We start from the raw sequence: 14,761 nt of genomic DNA on the forward strand, positions 1-14,761 counted from the left end.
AAGGCGACATTTTTTTTTTTACAATCAGTATTCCGACATTCTGTTTTACGAGTGTTTATTTTCTTTTTTTTGTTGAAATTTAGTTGTTTTACAAGGTGTTCTTGGATTTGTGTTCTTTTCGAAGACTCATTTCCCCTACTCTCTCTACTCTTTTATCGGTTCTGGAGAAAATCACGAGAGTACACAGAGCTACTCGGAGTAGCGAATAGAACAGAGCTACTAGCTGTTTTCTTTTGGGACCCTGGAAAGTCGGAGACACTATTTATCTAAGTATGTATATGGCAACGTCGCAGTAGCGTTATCACACGAAGCGATGTGACTTTAAATCAGTTGTAACGACTCACCAGCAGTGAAAAAAAGTATTACACAGGGAAAAAGCACCAGTGTCTGCATTTCATACAGCTAAGTTTTCTCTGTAATATTTCATTTTTTTAAACGTCTCTTATTTCGTATTTTATAAATGTAGATGGTAGAAGAATGATCTTTATTTTGCTTTTGCTTGAGTTACTCATCAACTGAAATGACATATGTAGCGTTATAAATTGTTATCAGCTTTGAAAATCCCGAAATCCGAATGAATAATGAATTTTTTTATTCAAATTGAATGGAAAGGTAAAATTCCAAATAATTCATATTTGCTCTGTTGTTGATAGTTAAGCATAGAGCTCGAATTCATATAATTTGTCATATTTTCCAACATTGCATACAAATCATGAAATTCTATAAAATATATATGTACCTATTTTGCCCAATTGGTTCATGTATATTCCTATATTCTGCATATTTTGAGTACCTATAAATAATGATTTCAGACATCTTAAGGTTTTCAGTGTATATTTGTGTTATTTCGAGTCAAATCAAAATATGACGAATACCTATATTTTTTCCGATTTCTATTTTTGGGTTATATGTATATTTTATTTAGGACAGTGCCCAGCATTTTTTTCAAATGATTATAGATGGAAGAACTTGAAAAAGAAAACAAGAAATTCTACAAGCCATAACAAAATTTCAATGTAGGTAATTTTTAATTTAAATAGAACAATAGTTGATTCATATTTATGTACCCAAGAATTTAACCTCTTTCTTCTGAGTTGCTCATTTTTTAGCCTTCCCCTGACCTTTATTAAGTTTAAGGAAATACATCTTTTCAGTTTTCAATAGATAGGTACCCATATCAATGTTGCATTTATAAGTTCATATAGGTACGTCATGGTCATATTTAGACAATTTTTCCATTTATTAGTCATATTTTAGAAATTTTGGCAAAAAATTAGTTATTGTGGTTTTTTTTCTCCATTAAAAATCGAGAAACTTTATGAGGAAAAAAAGCAAGAAAATAGAAATTCTTAGAAAAAAATCTCAATTTTTAATTTGATTAACAGGATTACGATTAGTTATTGATTAACACAATTAGTCAATTAATTATAATTCATACAATTAAAATAAAATCGAAGGCTTTAACCTCTTCCTTTTGATTTACTCAATTTTCTAAAAAATCTTCCTTTCCTTAATCAGCATCTTTCATTCTATAAGCACAACAAAGGGTTACTTATAACAGATATTTGCAATTAATTAAATATTTACACCTTTAAATCATTCCCGCATACCTACCTAATACGATAACAACATCAGCATCATAAAAATCTAAATCTAAATCTCCATTCTCGCCCACCGGATTGTCCTCATTTTCCTCATCATCTGAAAATATATAGGTAACTTAAAAATAATATTCAAAGAACAGCTAAACAGCTCACATGATACAAATAGGAGGTACTAAGCACTATACAAACCTATTTCCTGTAATAAATGTCCATCTACTTCACCAAAATGAACTTCTATCACTTCTACGATTTGGTCTAAAATTTGACCAAAAAAAAAAAAAACAATGACAATTAGTGGGTAAGCTTAAGAAGTTGAGACAATAGGATGTATCAAAATTTATGCTTACTTATGTACTGTAATGGTAAATCTGGATCCTCATCTTCATCTAAAATTAGATAAAAAAATTGTTATCTAGGTACCAATGTATTTGTATGATAATTCACACATAATAGAAATGTAGGTATGCATACTTTGATTTTGAAGTGGTACTTCCACTTCTGGAAAGTTGAAAAAGTATTTGGCTCTCTCCAGAAAAGTCTTTATATAAAAAGTTTTCAGCTCAGCTCGTATTTCTGGTTGCATTACATTCTGAGCAAAATTCATATTATCATCAAATTGTTGCGTAGCTTGTTCTATGTTTCGATTTTGCAGAATCCAACGTCTTTTCCTTGGATAACTGACGTTTTTGCCTGCAGTTGCCGCTAATAACTTGATGTGAGCGTCATGCTCCATGATTCGTAATGCTTCTGCAAAAAAATTTGAGGTTAAAATTTGAACTTTTCAACTTTTCAATGTTAGGAAATATTGAAACTTTTGTAAAAATTCAAGGTTCCAAAATATTGGGGAAATAATTTTAAAAGAGCAAATAAAAATAGTATTTCTAGTTCTACAGATAAAAATACAAAATTTTAAAATTTTCTGCAAAATTGAAAACAAAACGTAATTTTTAAAAAATGTTGTTTTGTTGTGTTTTAAAAAAATCAGTGTTATTCTCATTTTTCATGTTTTTGTCAGTTTTAATGGCACATTATGACTGATTATGAAAAATTCTTTCTGATATTAGTAAATGTATGAAAAAAGTTGCAAATTTTATTTGAATTTATCTGATTCTATGATCACAAAATGAAAACTTTAACACACTTAGCATATATCTTCTTTCTCAAAAGTTGAGCATGACAAAACAATAAACCTAAAATCGAAATATACCAGCTCAATTCCAGAGTTCAATGGAATAAGGCCCATAATCCAATTTTTGAAAATTACCTACTTATTTCAATTTCAACATTTGCAGAGCTTACTCAATTTGAAAAGCAACTTTTGGTTGCTTGGATTCGTAAGGAAATGATCAAAAAATAAAAACATACCTAAGGCTGAAATTGCATTAACAATTGAATTTTAGATTTTTGGTTTTAATTTATATGTAGTTACTTAACAATTTCCTGGCCATACATAAATTGAAAAAAAAAATCATAGACATGGCACACAACTTTGAAAAAACAAGGAAAAAACGACATTTTTAATTAAATTAACCTGAGACAACAATTTGCAAGTCAGTAGATACTTCTACTTCAAAAATTTTTTTCAATTCATTTTCACTTTCATCGCGTGGGAAAAGGCAATAAAAATTCTAGTTTTTAGTTGCAGAAACGAATGAGCATGATGAAGGAGACGGGGTGAGAGCAGGATTGAATTCATTATTATACCTAAAAATCGCCAAAATCGCGGATGTACCATTCTCCTACTATCAGCCACATGTAGGGTAATATTGCCATGGTAGGCCTCCTGCAAATTATTTGTCCTGGACGGAGCATCATACACGGAAATCATGTTTGGAGTTATACCTATAAAATTGTTGATTTGTTATTGTATTACTACTTCACTGAAACTGAATTTTTTGAATGTAGGTACTTTACAAAAAGGGAACCTCTTGAGGTGTCCGCCTCCGATTTGAACGGGACCGCAATTTTTGGAAAGAGCATGTTCTAAAACCCCAAAATCCAAATTTTCAGCTGCCCAAGTTCATTTTTCGAATTTTGGCGAATTTTTGAAAATTCAAAACTGACTGTTTTTGGCGAGTTATGCTTTTTTAAAAAAAGTACGTACTTGACCAATAAAAATGGTCAAAATAAGTCCCAAAACTAATATTAATTCCCCAAATCCAAATTTCACCATTTCCAGCTATTCGGGAGCCTTCAGCACTATTTTTAAATTTCACCAGAATTTTTTTGATCAGCTTTTTTCAAATAGAAAATCCAAAAAATCAAAAGTTTTCGATTTGCGAGGAAATTTTTGAAATTTGCGCGAATCGCTGTATTTCGTCCACAACTAACCTCTCGAGAACGAATTCCGCCATTTCCCACCAATCTGGAGCCTCCAGCGCGATTTTTAAATTTCTCCAGAATTTTGAATTTGCTCCAGAAGGCGTGAATATGCAATTGGGCAGCTAAAAATCGAGTTGTGTGTTATAGTCGATCGGTTTAACGAGTATATCCACATTTGAGTTGCCCAATTGCATATTCACGCCTTCTGGAGCAAATTCAAAATTCTGGAGAAATTTTAAAATAGTGCTGGAGGCTCCAGAATAGCTGGAAATGGTGAAATTTGGATTTAGGGAATTAATATTGATTTTGGGACTTATATTTTGACCATTTTTATTGGTCAAGTACGTACTTTTTTAAAAAAAGCATAAATCGCCAAAAACAGTCAATTTTGAATTTTCAAAAATTCGCCAAAATTCGAAAAATGAACTTGGGCAGCTGAAAATTTGGATTTGGGGGGTTTAGAACATGCTGTTTCCAAAAATCGCGGTCCCGTTCAAATCGGAGGCGGACACCTCAAGAGGTTCCCCTGTTAGTATAATTTTCTACTCTTACGTTGTATCCAAAATGTTCGAACATAATTCAAGAGCTCCGCAAGTCCTGGGGTAGTATCTAAAAAGTCCTGACATTCCTGTTCTATGATTCTGTAGCCCCTGATGTACTTCCGAGATGGTAGTAAAGGAAGAGCCATAAGTTTCCTTATGGCCCTTTTTAAATTTGGGTTATTCCGCATTGGTTGAATAAGATTCAACTTCCCACATTGCTTTTGTATGGCCTATGTCGAAAAAATAAAAAAAATTATTGTAGGTATAAGTAGATAATACTTAATTTATTTCAAGTAATTATTTTCTATTTTATTGATTTTTATGGAAATTTGAACAGGGGACAGCATGAGGATCGAGAATCTATCTAATATAGGATAGGCTGGGGTGGATCAAATTATTACAGGTGAAATTTTTTTTCGAGATCCCTCGTTTAATCTCGATAAGAAGTTTTCTTTGGTAGTCCTCGGAGTGTGCAAAACTTGTTTGAAAAATTTTTAAATTTCTCTAAAGCAATTTGTCCTTACAGTTTTATTAATTTTTAAAATTTTCAATTTTTAAAATTGAATACCTATTCTATTTTCCTACAATTTCTGCTTAGTCGCATTCACACATTGAAGTGGCCACAACTCTCAACTCATCCACACTCCCCTTCGTTGGTATTTTCAAAAATTATCGACAAAGTTCCCAACATATTAATATTTTTCAAAATCGTAAAGAGGAGTAGGTAATTACAAATTTAAACGATTTTAAAGGCCAATCTTTTGAGGAAATTTTGGATCATGTAATCCAAAATAAATACCTACTAAAGCAATTTTATCAACTTTTTTAAAATAACAATTTGCAAAAAATTTGTAAAAAAAATTTTGAAAATATTTAATGAAAACTTTAAGGTTAAATTCATGTAGTAACATTGCAAAATTTTTCAAAAAAATGTTGCACATGTTCTGAGGATTAGGTAGGTACCAAAGTAAATAAAAGAAAAATCACTTTTACAAACAACTTTGCGTTTAATAACATGCTTAGTACGAGACGGCCGTTTCAGTATAACGTACCTACCAGATGATGGTACGTCGTACTGAAACAGTCATTGAAAATGTTATTAAACACAGTTTTTTTCATAAAAGTGATTTTTCTTCTATTTACCTACTATTTCAAACACTAAAAGTGATAATTTCCTCCATTCCTCAATAAATACCGAAGATAACTTTTGGAAAATTTGAAAAAAATTATTTCGTTCCATCGTATGTACTATAGGCCCTAAAACAATATCTCAACAATTCAATTTTTCTTTTATTTAGTAGGTACTGATGTCCTTAAAATGCAACTGTCCAAAAAAAAAATAAAAAAAATTGGAAAAGTTAAAGACAATAGAGATAGGAATGAAATTTTGAGATTGATTGTCTTAATAGTAAGATCATTCCTATTTCCACCTTTTCCATGAGGATTTGACCTGAATTATTTTGTGTTCTCAAACAAGGGAACTAATTGAGTCTGCTGAAATGAAATCGAACTAGATCAAATTAGAACAAAAGAGGACCTTAAGAAACCCCCACTCCAAAGCTGCAGGTGTCATAAGTTCATTTTAAAATTTAAAAAAAAAAATTGAAAAATTTAATTTTTAAGGTTGAAATTTTTGAATTTTTACTAAAATATTGTTTTTAAAGATACAATGCAGAAAGTTGGTCTTTCAGTCTACAGAAAAGTCGATTCTAGAGCCTCCTGCTCCAGCGCATTTCAATTTTCTCCGGGAATTTGAATCACTGAAAGCTCATGAAGTACATGAAAAAACTCGTTACAGGGCCCCCAAATAGTAGTTGTACATATGAAGTTATGGGTGCTAAACTATGAATTTCTTAAGGTCCTCTCCTCTTTCAATCAAACTTAGTTTTGTTCAATTTGTTTTCAGTCGAGAAAATTTCTACCCCCCCCCTCCCTCCCATTAATGAGTTGAAATCCAAAAAATTATTCATTGGTAGTATTTTTAGTAAATCTTGCATATTTTTAAAAACATTTTTCCAAGTTTCTTCAGTAAGTAATACCTAGTTGAAATTCAAGGGTCAATCAGGAAAAATATAAGGGTATTTTTTACTTCCTGGTTTTGAGTTCTAGGCGTAACTTCTGTTCTGTGGTGCCCTCTGCAAAAATTTCCAAAAAAATAGCAATACATCATAATTATCTACACACCTTACTGTAGTGGAACCAACAACCTATGTGTCTAGCCTGAGGAAACACGTGTCTTATCGCTGCAATGGCTCCTGTTTCAAAATCTGTCATTATCATTTGTGGATTCCAGTCAGGGTTAACTTTTTGAAGTTCTTCAAACATCCACCGGTACGTGGCAGCATTTTTGTCTTGAAGAATTCCAAAAGCAATAGGAATGAACTGAAATGAGTTAACAATAACATTAAACCCAAAGACAAATTTTCATGTACCCTCTTCAATTACGAATAGATTTCATTCGTTGTAATATATGAGTAAGCTTACCACATTTCGGTACACTGCCCCTAAGGTATACACCTGGTAGATCTTTGGCTTGTTCGGTGTTACCTTAAAAGTGCCGTCCATAGTAAACAATAAGTCATTCTGCCCTAACAATCTGAAATTATTATAAAATAATATAAATGAAAAAGTGTATACTAGAAAATGAGATAATTATGTGAATTAACCCAGGAATTAAAATTTAAAACCAATGATGGAATTCATGTTTATAATCTGTGCGTAATTCTTTCCTACTAAGTAGGTACTTTATTACCTCCAAAGGAAAAACCAATTACATAGGTACTTATTTTTTGAGAATTTGAATTTTTACAAATTTCATCTAACAAGGGAACTACCTGGACCGGCAGAAACAAAAATGAACTAATCAAAGCTAGATCGAAAGGGGACCACCTCAGGACCCCAAATCCAAAATTTCAAGTGCTAAAGTTGATTTCTCGATTTTTGGTGAATTTTTGAAATTTGAAAAATCCGAAAAATTATCAATTAATACCAAAAATAGAAAATATTGATGAAAAATGGAATTTTCTCGGGAAGTGGTGCAGATGCCGTCCCTAACTCATTTACGACTATCGAAATTCGTAAAACCTCAATTCCAGTCATTCTGGAGCCTCCAGCAATTTTTCATCATTTCTCCAGAAACTTGAAATTGCTGTAGAACGGCTAAAAATCAACTTTAGCACAAATAACTTTATTTGGGGCCTATATGGGTTGCCCTTAACTTTTTTTTGCGGTTGTCGCAAAAATCGGCGTCTGCCGGTTCAGATGTGTATTTTTGGCCACTGGAAAAAATAACCCCCATTTCGACCTCCAGAATTGTTGAAATTTGAGTTTTACCTATATCGAACATCGAAGATAGGTCGGAGCTCGATTTCGGATAGGTAGCATCGCAAAAAATGGAATATTTAACATTTTCAAATTTTGTCATTTTTTCCAGTGGCCAAAAATGCAAATCTGAACCGGCAGACGCCGATTTTCGCGACAACCGCAAAAAATGGTTAAAGGCAACCCATATAGGCCCCAAATAAAGTTATTTGTGCTAAAGTTGATTTTTAGCTGTTCTACAGCAATTTCAAGTTTCTGGAGAAATGATGAAAAATTGCTGGAGGCTCCAGAATGACTGGAATTGAGGTTTTACGAATTTCGATAGTCGTAAATGAGTTAGGGACGGCATCTGCACCACTTCCCGAGAAAATTCCATTTTTCATCAATATTTTCTATTTTTGGTATTAATTGATAATTTTTCGGATTTTTCAAATTTCAAAAATTCACCAAAAATCGAGAAATCAACTTTAGCACTTGAAATTTTGGATTTGGGGTCCTGAGGTGGTCCCCTTTCGATCTAGCTTTGATTAGTTCATTTTCGTTTCTGCCGGTTCAGGTTGTTCCTTGTAAGTATTATGTATCCTTAAAAAGACACTAGAGGTTATTGTTTTGTTGTTTTTTTTTCGAAATTCAAAAGGGGAAGTACAAAAGTTGTGCTTAGACCTGAAAACATCAAATATTCATTTCACCCCTTCCCTAGAGTCAATCCCTATTTTAATTCAAAATCTACATACCAATGTTTAAAAAAAAATTTCAAAAAATAACACGTTTTCCTTTTAAGAAAAATCTTTGAAATGATGGATGTGTTTTTGGGTGACTAAATAAGTCTGGGAAAGTACCTATGTTGAAAAGCAAATCTTAAAAAATTGAGAGCTGTGACATTTTGTGAGAAAGCCTAAATCGCTTTTTTATTTAAAAAAATACAAATTTTTATTAGGTAATATTTCTTTAATGACTAATAGTGTCATAAAAAGTGAATCGCACTTTTTCTCCCACTTTTTCTTCTTTGTGTTTTTTTGTACGTAACCAGTCCAATAATATAGGTAGCATGTTTGAAAAAAAAAAAACTGAAAATTTTTTCAAATAGATTTGCAGAGATAGGTATGTTTTAATTTTTAAGTACCTATGATGATGTTATTGACTCGTCTATATTTTTCTAGCACCCACCGGAGGGGAGAGCGGGCGAAAAATTCTCAATTTCATTTTTTCATGAGTTGTATTGCACTTTAGGTAGGTAAGTACACTACAAAAAATTTCAAACACCTTTAAAATGGAACATAAGGGCAAAAAAGTGATAATGAATGCTAATGATGGGTATAATACCTAACAATAAAGGTTTCTATTCCAATTGAGTTCATTCATTTTCGAATGTTTATGTTGGGCAAAATTTTTACTTTTAAAAAATGTACTTATTTCGTGGAGTATTTTTGGGTGTTCATTTGATTCATGTATCTTTATAGTACCAATAAAATTTTTGTAAGTTGGGATTCCTTGCTAGTGTGATTCATTCTTGCGAGATGGAAAAAACAGAATCAAAGGAGATTTGTTATTTTACTATTTAAATTTTGGACAGATTCACATATCATAATTATGCAACGGGAATTTTCAACAAAGCAATAAGAAGGTACGAGTATTATGAAACAAATGCTTACACTTGGGTAAAAGGCGACACAAACAGCATAGCGTTGTCTCTATATGCTGCCAAAAAAGGGTTCCCCTCTTGTGTACGAAACCACTGTGGCATTTTCCTTCGTACTCTGGTCACTAAATCGAGGATGTTGTCTGGAACTGTGGGCTGAGCTTTTTGACGACGTTTGTATAGGGCCCAAAGTACGGACCGGTAGGGCATTGCTGCACCTATGGGAGCAGGTTCACTGCACAGAAAAATATAATTTATGAAGATTTATGCTGTCCTATTCAGTAACAAGTTATTAAATAATACATTTTATGAGTCATTTTTCATTTCTATTACTTGTACAATTCCTCATCGTAAATTCTTTTTAAAGGGGTAGTCTCCAATGCAGCTCTACGCGCCAGTATCTGATATATTTCATTTATCCGCTTCTTAAAAGGGTCCTTTGGATGGTTATGGACATTATGTGTTAACACGAGAGGCCCTCTAACCCCTGCATGGTTAATTATAATTTTTCCTATAACAATAAAAACCTTGAAACAAACTTTCTTCGAAATTAATACCAACTTACTCAAAAGCAAATCATACCTTTAGCCGGGCAGTTTCTCGTGTGCTTGAGCACGCAGTATACATACACATTAGAGTAGTGAGCACGAACCCTTTTGCGATACTGTCTAAAAAAAAAATGCTTCTGATCGCCCTCACCACAGTACCAGACACCATTTTGCTCTCCTATACAAGTTTGTGTTTGATGTAAACCGTTTGCTGAAATAACAATAATTAAAATTAATTACCTATTATAATATATACAATAAACAAACCAGTACTTACAAGGGAACTACCTGAACCGGCAGAAACGAAAATGAACGAATCAAAGCGAGATCGAAAGGGGACCACCTCAGGACCCCAAATCCAAAATTTCAAGTGCTAAAGTTGATTTCTCGATTTTTGGTGAATTTTTGAAAATTGAAAAATCCGAAAAATTGTCAATTAATACCAAAAATAGAAAATATCGATGAAAAATGGAATTTTCTCGGGAAGTGGCTCAGATGGTGTCCCTAACTCATTTACGACTATCGAAATTCGTAAAACCTCAATTCCAGTCATTCTGGAGCCTCCAGCGATTTTTTATCATTTCTCCAGAAACTTGAAATTGCTGTGGAATGGCTAAAAATCAACTTTAGCACAAATAACTTTATTTGGGGCCTATGTGGGTTGCCTTTAACCATTTTTTGCGGTTGTCGCAAAAATCGGCGTCTGCCGGTTCAGATGTGTATTTTTGACCATGCACTGGAAAAAATTTGAAAATTTGAAAATGTGAAATATTCCATCTTTTGCGATGCTACCTATCCGAAATCGAGCTCTGACCGATTTTCGACGTTCCGAATAGGCAAAACCTCCATCTCGGCCATTCTGGAGCATCCATTAACATTTTCAGATTTTGTCATTTTTTTCAGTGGCCAAAAATACACATCTGAACTGGCAGACGCCGATTTTCGCGACAACCGCATAAATGGTTAAAGGCAACCCACATAGGCCCCAAATAAAGTTATTTGTGCTAAAGTTGATTTTTAGCCATTCCACAGCAATTTCAAGTTTCTGGAGAAATGATAAAAAATCGCTGGAGGCTCCAGAATGACTGGAATTGAGGTTTTACGAATTTCGATAGTCGTAAATGAGTTAGGGACACCATCTGAGCCACTTCCCGAGAAAATTCCATTTTTCATCGATATTTTCTATTTTTGGTATTAATTTTTCGGATTTTTCAATTTTCAAAAATTCTCCAAAAATCGAGAAATTAACTTTAGCACGTGAAATTTTGGATTTGGGGTCCTGAGGTGGTCCTCTTTCGATCTCGCTTCGATTCGTTGTTAGGTATGTTAGGTAGTTCATTTTTAAATTGAAAATAAATCAGGCGAGCATCAGGTTGGCCCTGACCCACTATATATGGGGGGGGGGACCTTTGAAAAAAATCCACCCTATTGCAACTAGGCATTCCAAAAAAAAAAAAATTGAAATATACCTACCTACTGTACTCATTTTGTAACTCATTTCAGAAAGGAGCCTCTAACTACAAAAATTTACACTACATAACTGAGAAAGTTGATTTGTAGGTAAATAATAATGCAGCAGTCCGATTAAATTTTTCGAAATTCTTTACAACCCCCCCCCCTCCTCCCTCCCCCCAAGATGAGAAACAGTCGTAGGCCTAAAACATCATGTTTCAAAACACAAAAATTGAAGGACATGACTTTCAAAATTACATTTTTTTTGGTCGAATTGACATGGAATGACCCCATCAACAATTTTTTCCTTGAAATGGCCTTTTTTTGGTCAAAAGTTTTCTCTTCGTAATGTTTTCAAAAATACCTACGAATTTAGTGCACCCCTTGCACAGTTTTTACTCACATTAATTTATTTTTAGCGAATTTAGTATTTTGAAGTACATAAATAATGCTTAAAAACATACCTACCTAAATTAAAATTTGAGAATTAAATTTTTCGAGAAAGAAATTGTCGCTTTTGTCGTACATTTTATGCAATAATTATAAGATATTGATACTAATTTAGCAGAACTTACCATCATTAGGTTGAACATCAACTTCCATACCTAATTAAATTTATAAAAAAAACACCACAGGACACGACAATGAAAATAACAATTAAATCAAATAAAAATCTATTTCGAACTGCAAGCACATGATGCCACCAGAAAACTTGCTTTACAAATAAACGAAGGATCATTTCACCATGCTATTTGGAGTGATGCATGTTTTCGGCAAATCTCATTTGTGAGTCATTTCTTGGAAAAATAAAAGTCGACATTCAAAGGAACTGGTAACGACAGTATTAATAGGTTTTTTTTTTACTGGTCAAGGGCGTTCGACAATATTACGATTTCTATTTTATTGCTTTTAAATACCCTACACCATATGTGTGATCATCCGCTACATGGTTAGGCGGTTAGGGTAGTTTTTCTAAATACTTAGAAACGTAAAATTAACACATCTCGCTCGCCATCAGCAACAATTCGTTCCAGTCCTTTTTTTTTTATTTAATATGGTACATTTTAAAACTAAACAAATCCATTAGGTGGAGAATTGGTGAAATTTGAGAATGAGAGAGGAAAGGAGTAAATCCCCAGAATGAAGTGGACCCGAAAATTGGATTCTAGAACCTCGATTTAGGGGGGAAACGACTTTAATTTCTATTGATGTGTGCTTTTTTAGCCAAAAAATTGGTCGTTTCAGTTTTTGGAAAACATTTTCAATATCAGGGACGTATTATTCCTACATGCTCACTACACACATTTTGGGTAAAATACAAAAAGAAAATCAAAAAGCAACTTGTTTCTCCCGAATTCAAGGCCGCTGAACTGGTTTCTATTTTGGCTACCCCTGAAACAAAATTCCTATAATTATACATATCAAAAAGATCAAAAAAGAAGCTAGTCAAAAAATCACTTTCGAGTTGCCCCTCCCAAAATCAAATCAAATGTGGATACACTCGTTAAACATGTCGCGTAGGTATATAATACACACCTCGATTTTTAGCTGCCCAACTTCCTGTTTACACCTTCTGGAGCAAAGTAAAATTCTGGAGAAATTTAAAATCGCGCCGAAGGCTCCAGAATGACTGGAAATGGCGAAATTCGCCCTCGCGATTTTATTTCTGGATGAAATACACCAATTCGCACAAATTTCAAAAATTTCCTCGCACACGGGAAAGTTTTGATTTTTGACCATTTTTCTTATGTTAAAAATAAAAATGTTGGTCAAAAAATTATCTCTTGTAGTGTCACTCTCAAAATGTGCTGAAATGCTGGATCATATTATTCAAAATTCTTGAGAAATTGAAAAACCGCGCTGGAGGCTCCAGAATGGCTGGAAATACTTAGTGAAATTCGGATTTGGGGAATTAATATCAGTTTCCGGATTCATTTTGATCACGTGATAAATAACTTTTGTTATCATCATTTTTTCAATTAACCGAGCCATCTGCTTATACAAGAGAAAAAAAGATTTTTAAAAAAATTCAAAATTACCCAAATTTGCACAAAATACTGGGGAAAAAAGTGAAAGTGACGAGTTTCCCCCTAATTGTACATCGCTGAATTCGAATTTAAAGTTTATTTCGCTCCAAATATAAACAAAGCACCCCTAATAAGAAATTCACCCCAAAATACATCCCTTCAACCCTAAATAATATTTTTTTGAAAAAATGGTTTGGAAACCGTTTGATGGTTTATTGATGAATTTGTGTAAAAATTTTCAGCTTTTTCCAATCACTAGAACTTGAGAAATTGATTTTTTATTTTTTTTCAACAGTTTTGACAGATTTTTGCGTCGTGAAGAAATGCCTAGTACTGCTAGTATACCGTAAGTAGATATTTCTCGCATAGGCGAAAAAGTTACAAAAAATGTGTTTTTTTGCTGTATCTTGGGCTCAAATTGTCGGATTGGGTTGAAATTTTATACATTGATGCACCTAAGCATTAGTGATGTGCATGTGTACATTTTTTTTCAAAAAACCTGTTTTACTGTGCAGGGATTGAATTTTGGGGTGATTTTCATGATAGTGGAGCAGGGTTCATTTCTGGGGAATAATAGAATCCAAATTCGAATTCAGCGACTTCAAATTAGGGGGAAACTCATCTATTTTCAACTGTTTCGCAGAATTTTGCCCCAAATTGAGGAATTTTGAATTTTTAAAAAATTCTTTTTTACTGTATTATAAGCAAAGGGCTCCTTTAATCGAAAATATGATAATAACATAACTTGTTCAGCTGTCGAGTACTACTGGAATACAGTGGTTTCGAATTGTAATTTCCCACTTTTACATACCTACCCATGTTGATAGGAAGCAGGTAGACGAAAGTGGGAGATGAAAAATCGAAACCACCGTATTCCAGTAGTACTCGACATGCTGAACATGAACAAGTTATGTTATTATCATATTTTCGATTAAAGGAGCCCTTTGCTTATAATACAGTAAAAAAGAATTTTTTAAAAATTCAAAATTCCTCAATTTGGGGCAAAATTCCGCGAAACAGTTGAAAATAGATGAGTTTCCCCCTAATTTGAAGTCGCTGAATTCGAATTTGGATTCTATTATTCCCCAGAAATAAACCCTACTCCACTATCATGAAAATCACCCCAAAATTCAATCCCTGCACAGTAAAACAGGTTTATTGAAAAAAAATGTACACATGCACATCACTAATGCTTAGGTGCATCAATGTATAAAATTTCAACCCAATCCGACAATTTGAGACCAAGATACAGCAAAAAAACACATTTTTTGTAACTTTTTCGCCTATGCGAGAAATATCTACTTAC

General features: G+C 33.1%; 1 protein-coding gene across 1 annotated transcript; it reads right to left on the minus strand.

The window, feature by feature from the left end:
* Nucleotides 1-1,192: 1,192 nt before the first annotated feature.
* On the minus strand, nucleotides 1,193-12,144 carry LOC135835422 (uncharacterized). Its single transcript, XM_065349663.1, has 13 exons — nucleotides 12,004-12,144; nucleotides 10,011-10,187; nucleotides 9,762-9,939; nucleotides 9,442-9,663; nucleotides 6,953-7,064; nucleotides 6,653-6,850; nucleotides 4,479-4,698; nucleotides 3,309-3,446; nucleotides 2,076-2,351; nucleotides 1,952-1,990; nucleotides 1,794-1,859; nucleotides 1,615-1,701; nucleotides 1,193-1,529 (listed from the first exon to the last, which is right to left on the minus strand). Exons 1-13 carry the CDS (start codon nucleotides 12,029-12,031, stop codon nucleotides 1,525-1,527), a joined length of 1,746 nt encoding a protein of 581 aa, XP_065205735.1. The 5' UTR covers nucleotides 12,032-12,144; the 3' UTR covers nucleotides 1,193-1,524.
* Nucleotides 12,145-14,761: the final 2,617 nt, after the last annotated feature.

Source organism: Planococcus citri, chromosome 2, assembly GCF_950023065.1.
Source record: "Planococcus citri chromosome 2, ihPlaCitr1.1, whole genome shotgun sequence".
Lineage (NCBI taxonomy): Eukaryota > Metazoa > Arthropoda > Insecta > Hemiptera > Pseudococcidae > Planococcus > Planococcus citri.

Bases quoted from the DNA above. Each gene is read 5' to 3' on its own strand.
- LOC135835422 (XM_065349663.1), bottom strand. From the start codon at position 12,031: ATGGAAGTTGATGTTCAACCTAATGATG. The intron at 9,940-10,010 runs GTATGATTTGCT...TTATTGTTATAG, and splicing joins GAGAAACTGCCCGGCTAAAG to GAAAAATTATAATTAACCAT. The intron at 9,664-9,761 runs GTAATAGAAATG...TTTTCTGTGCAG, and splicing joins TACGATGAGGAATTGTACAA to TGAACCTGCTCCCATAGGTG.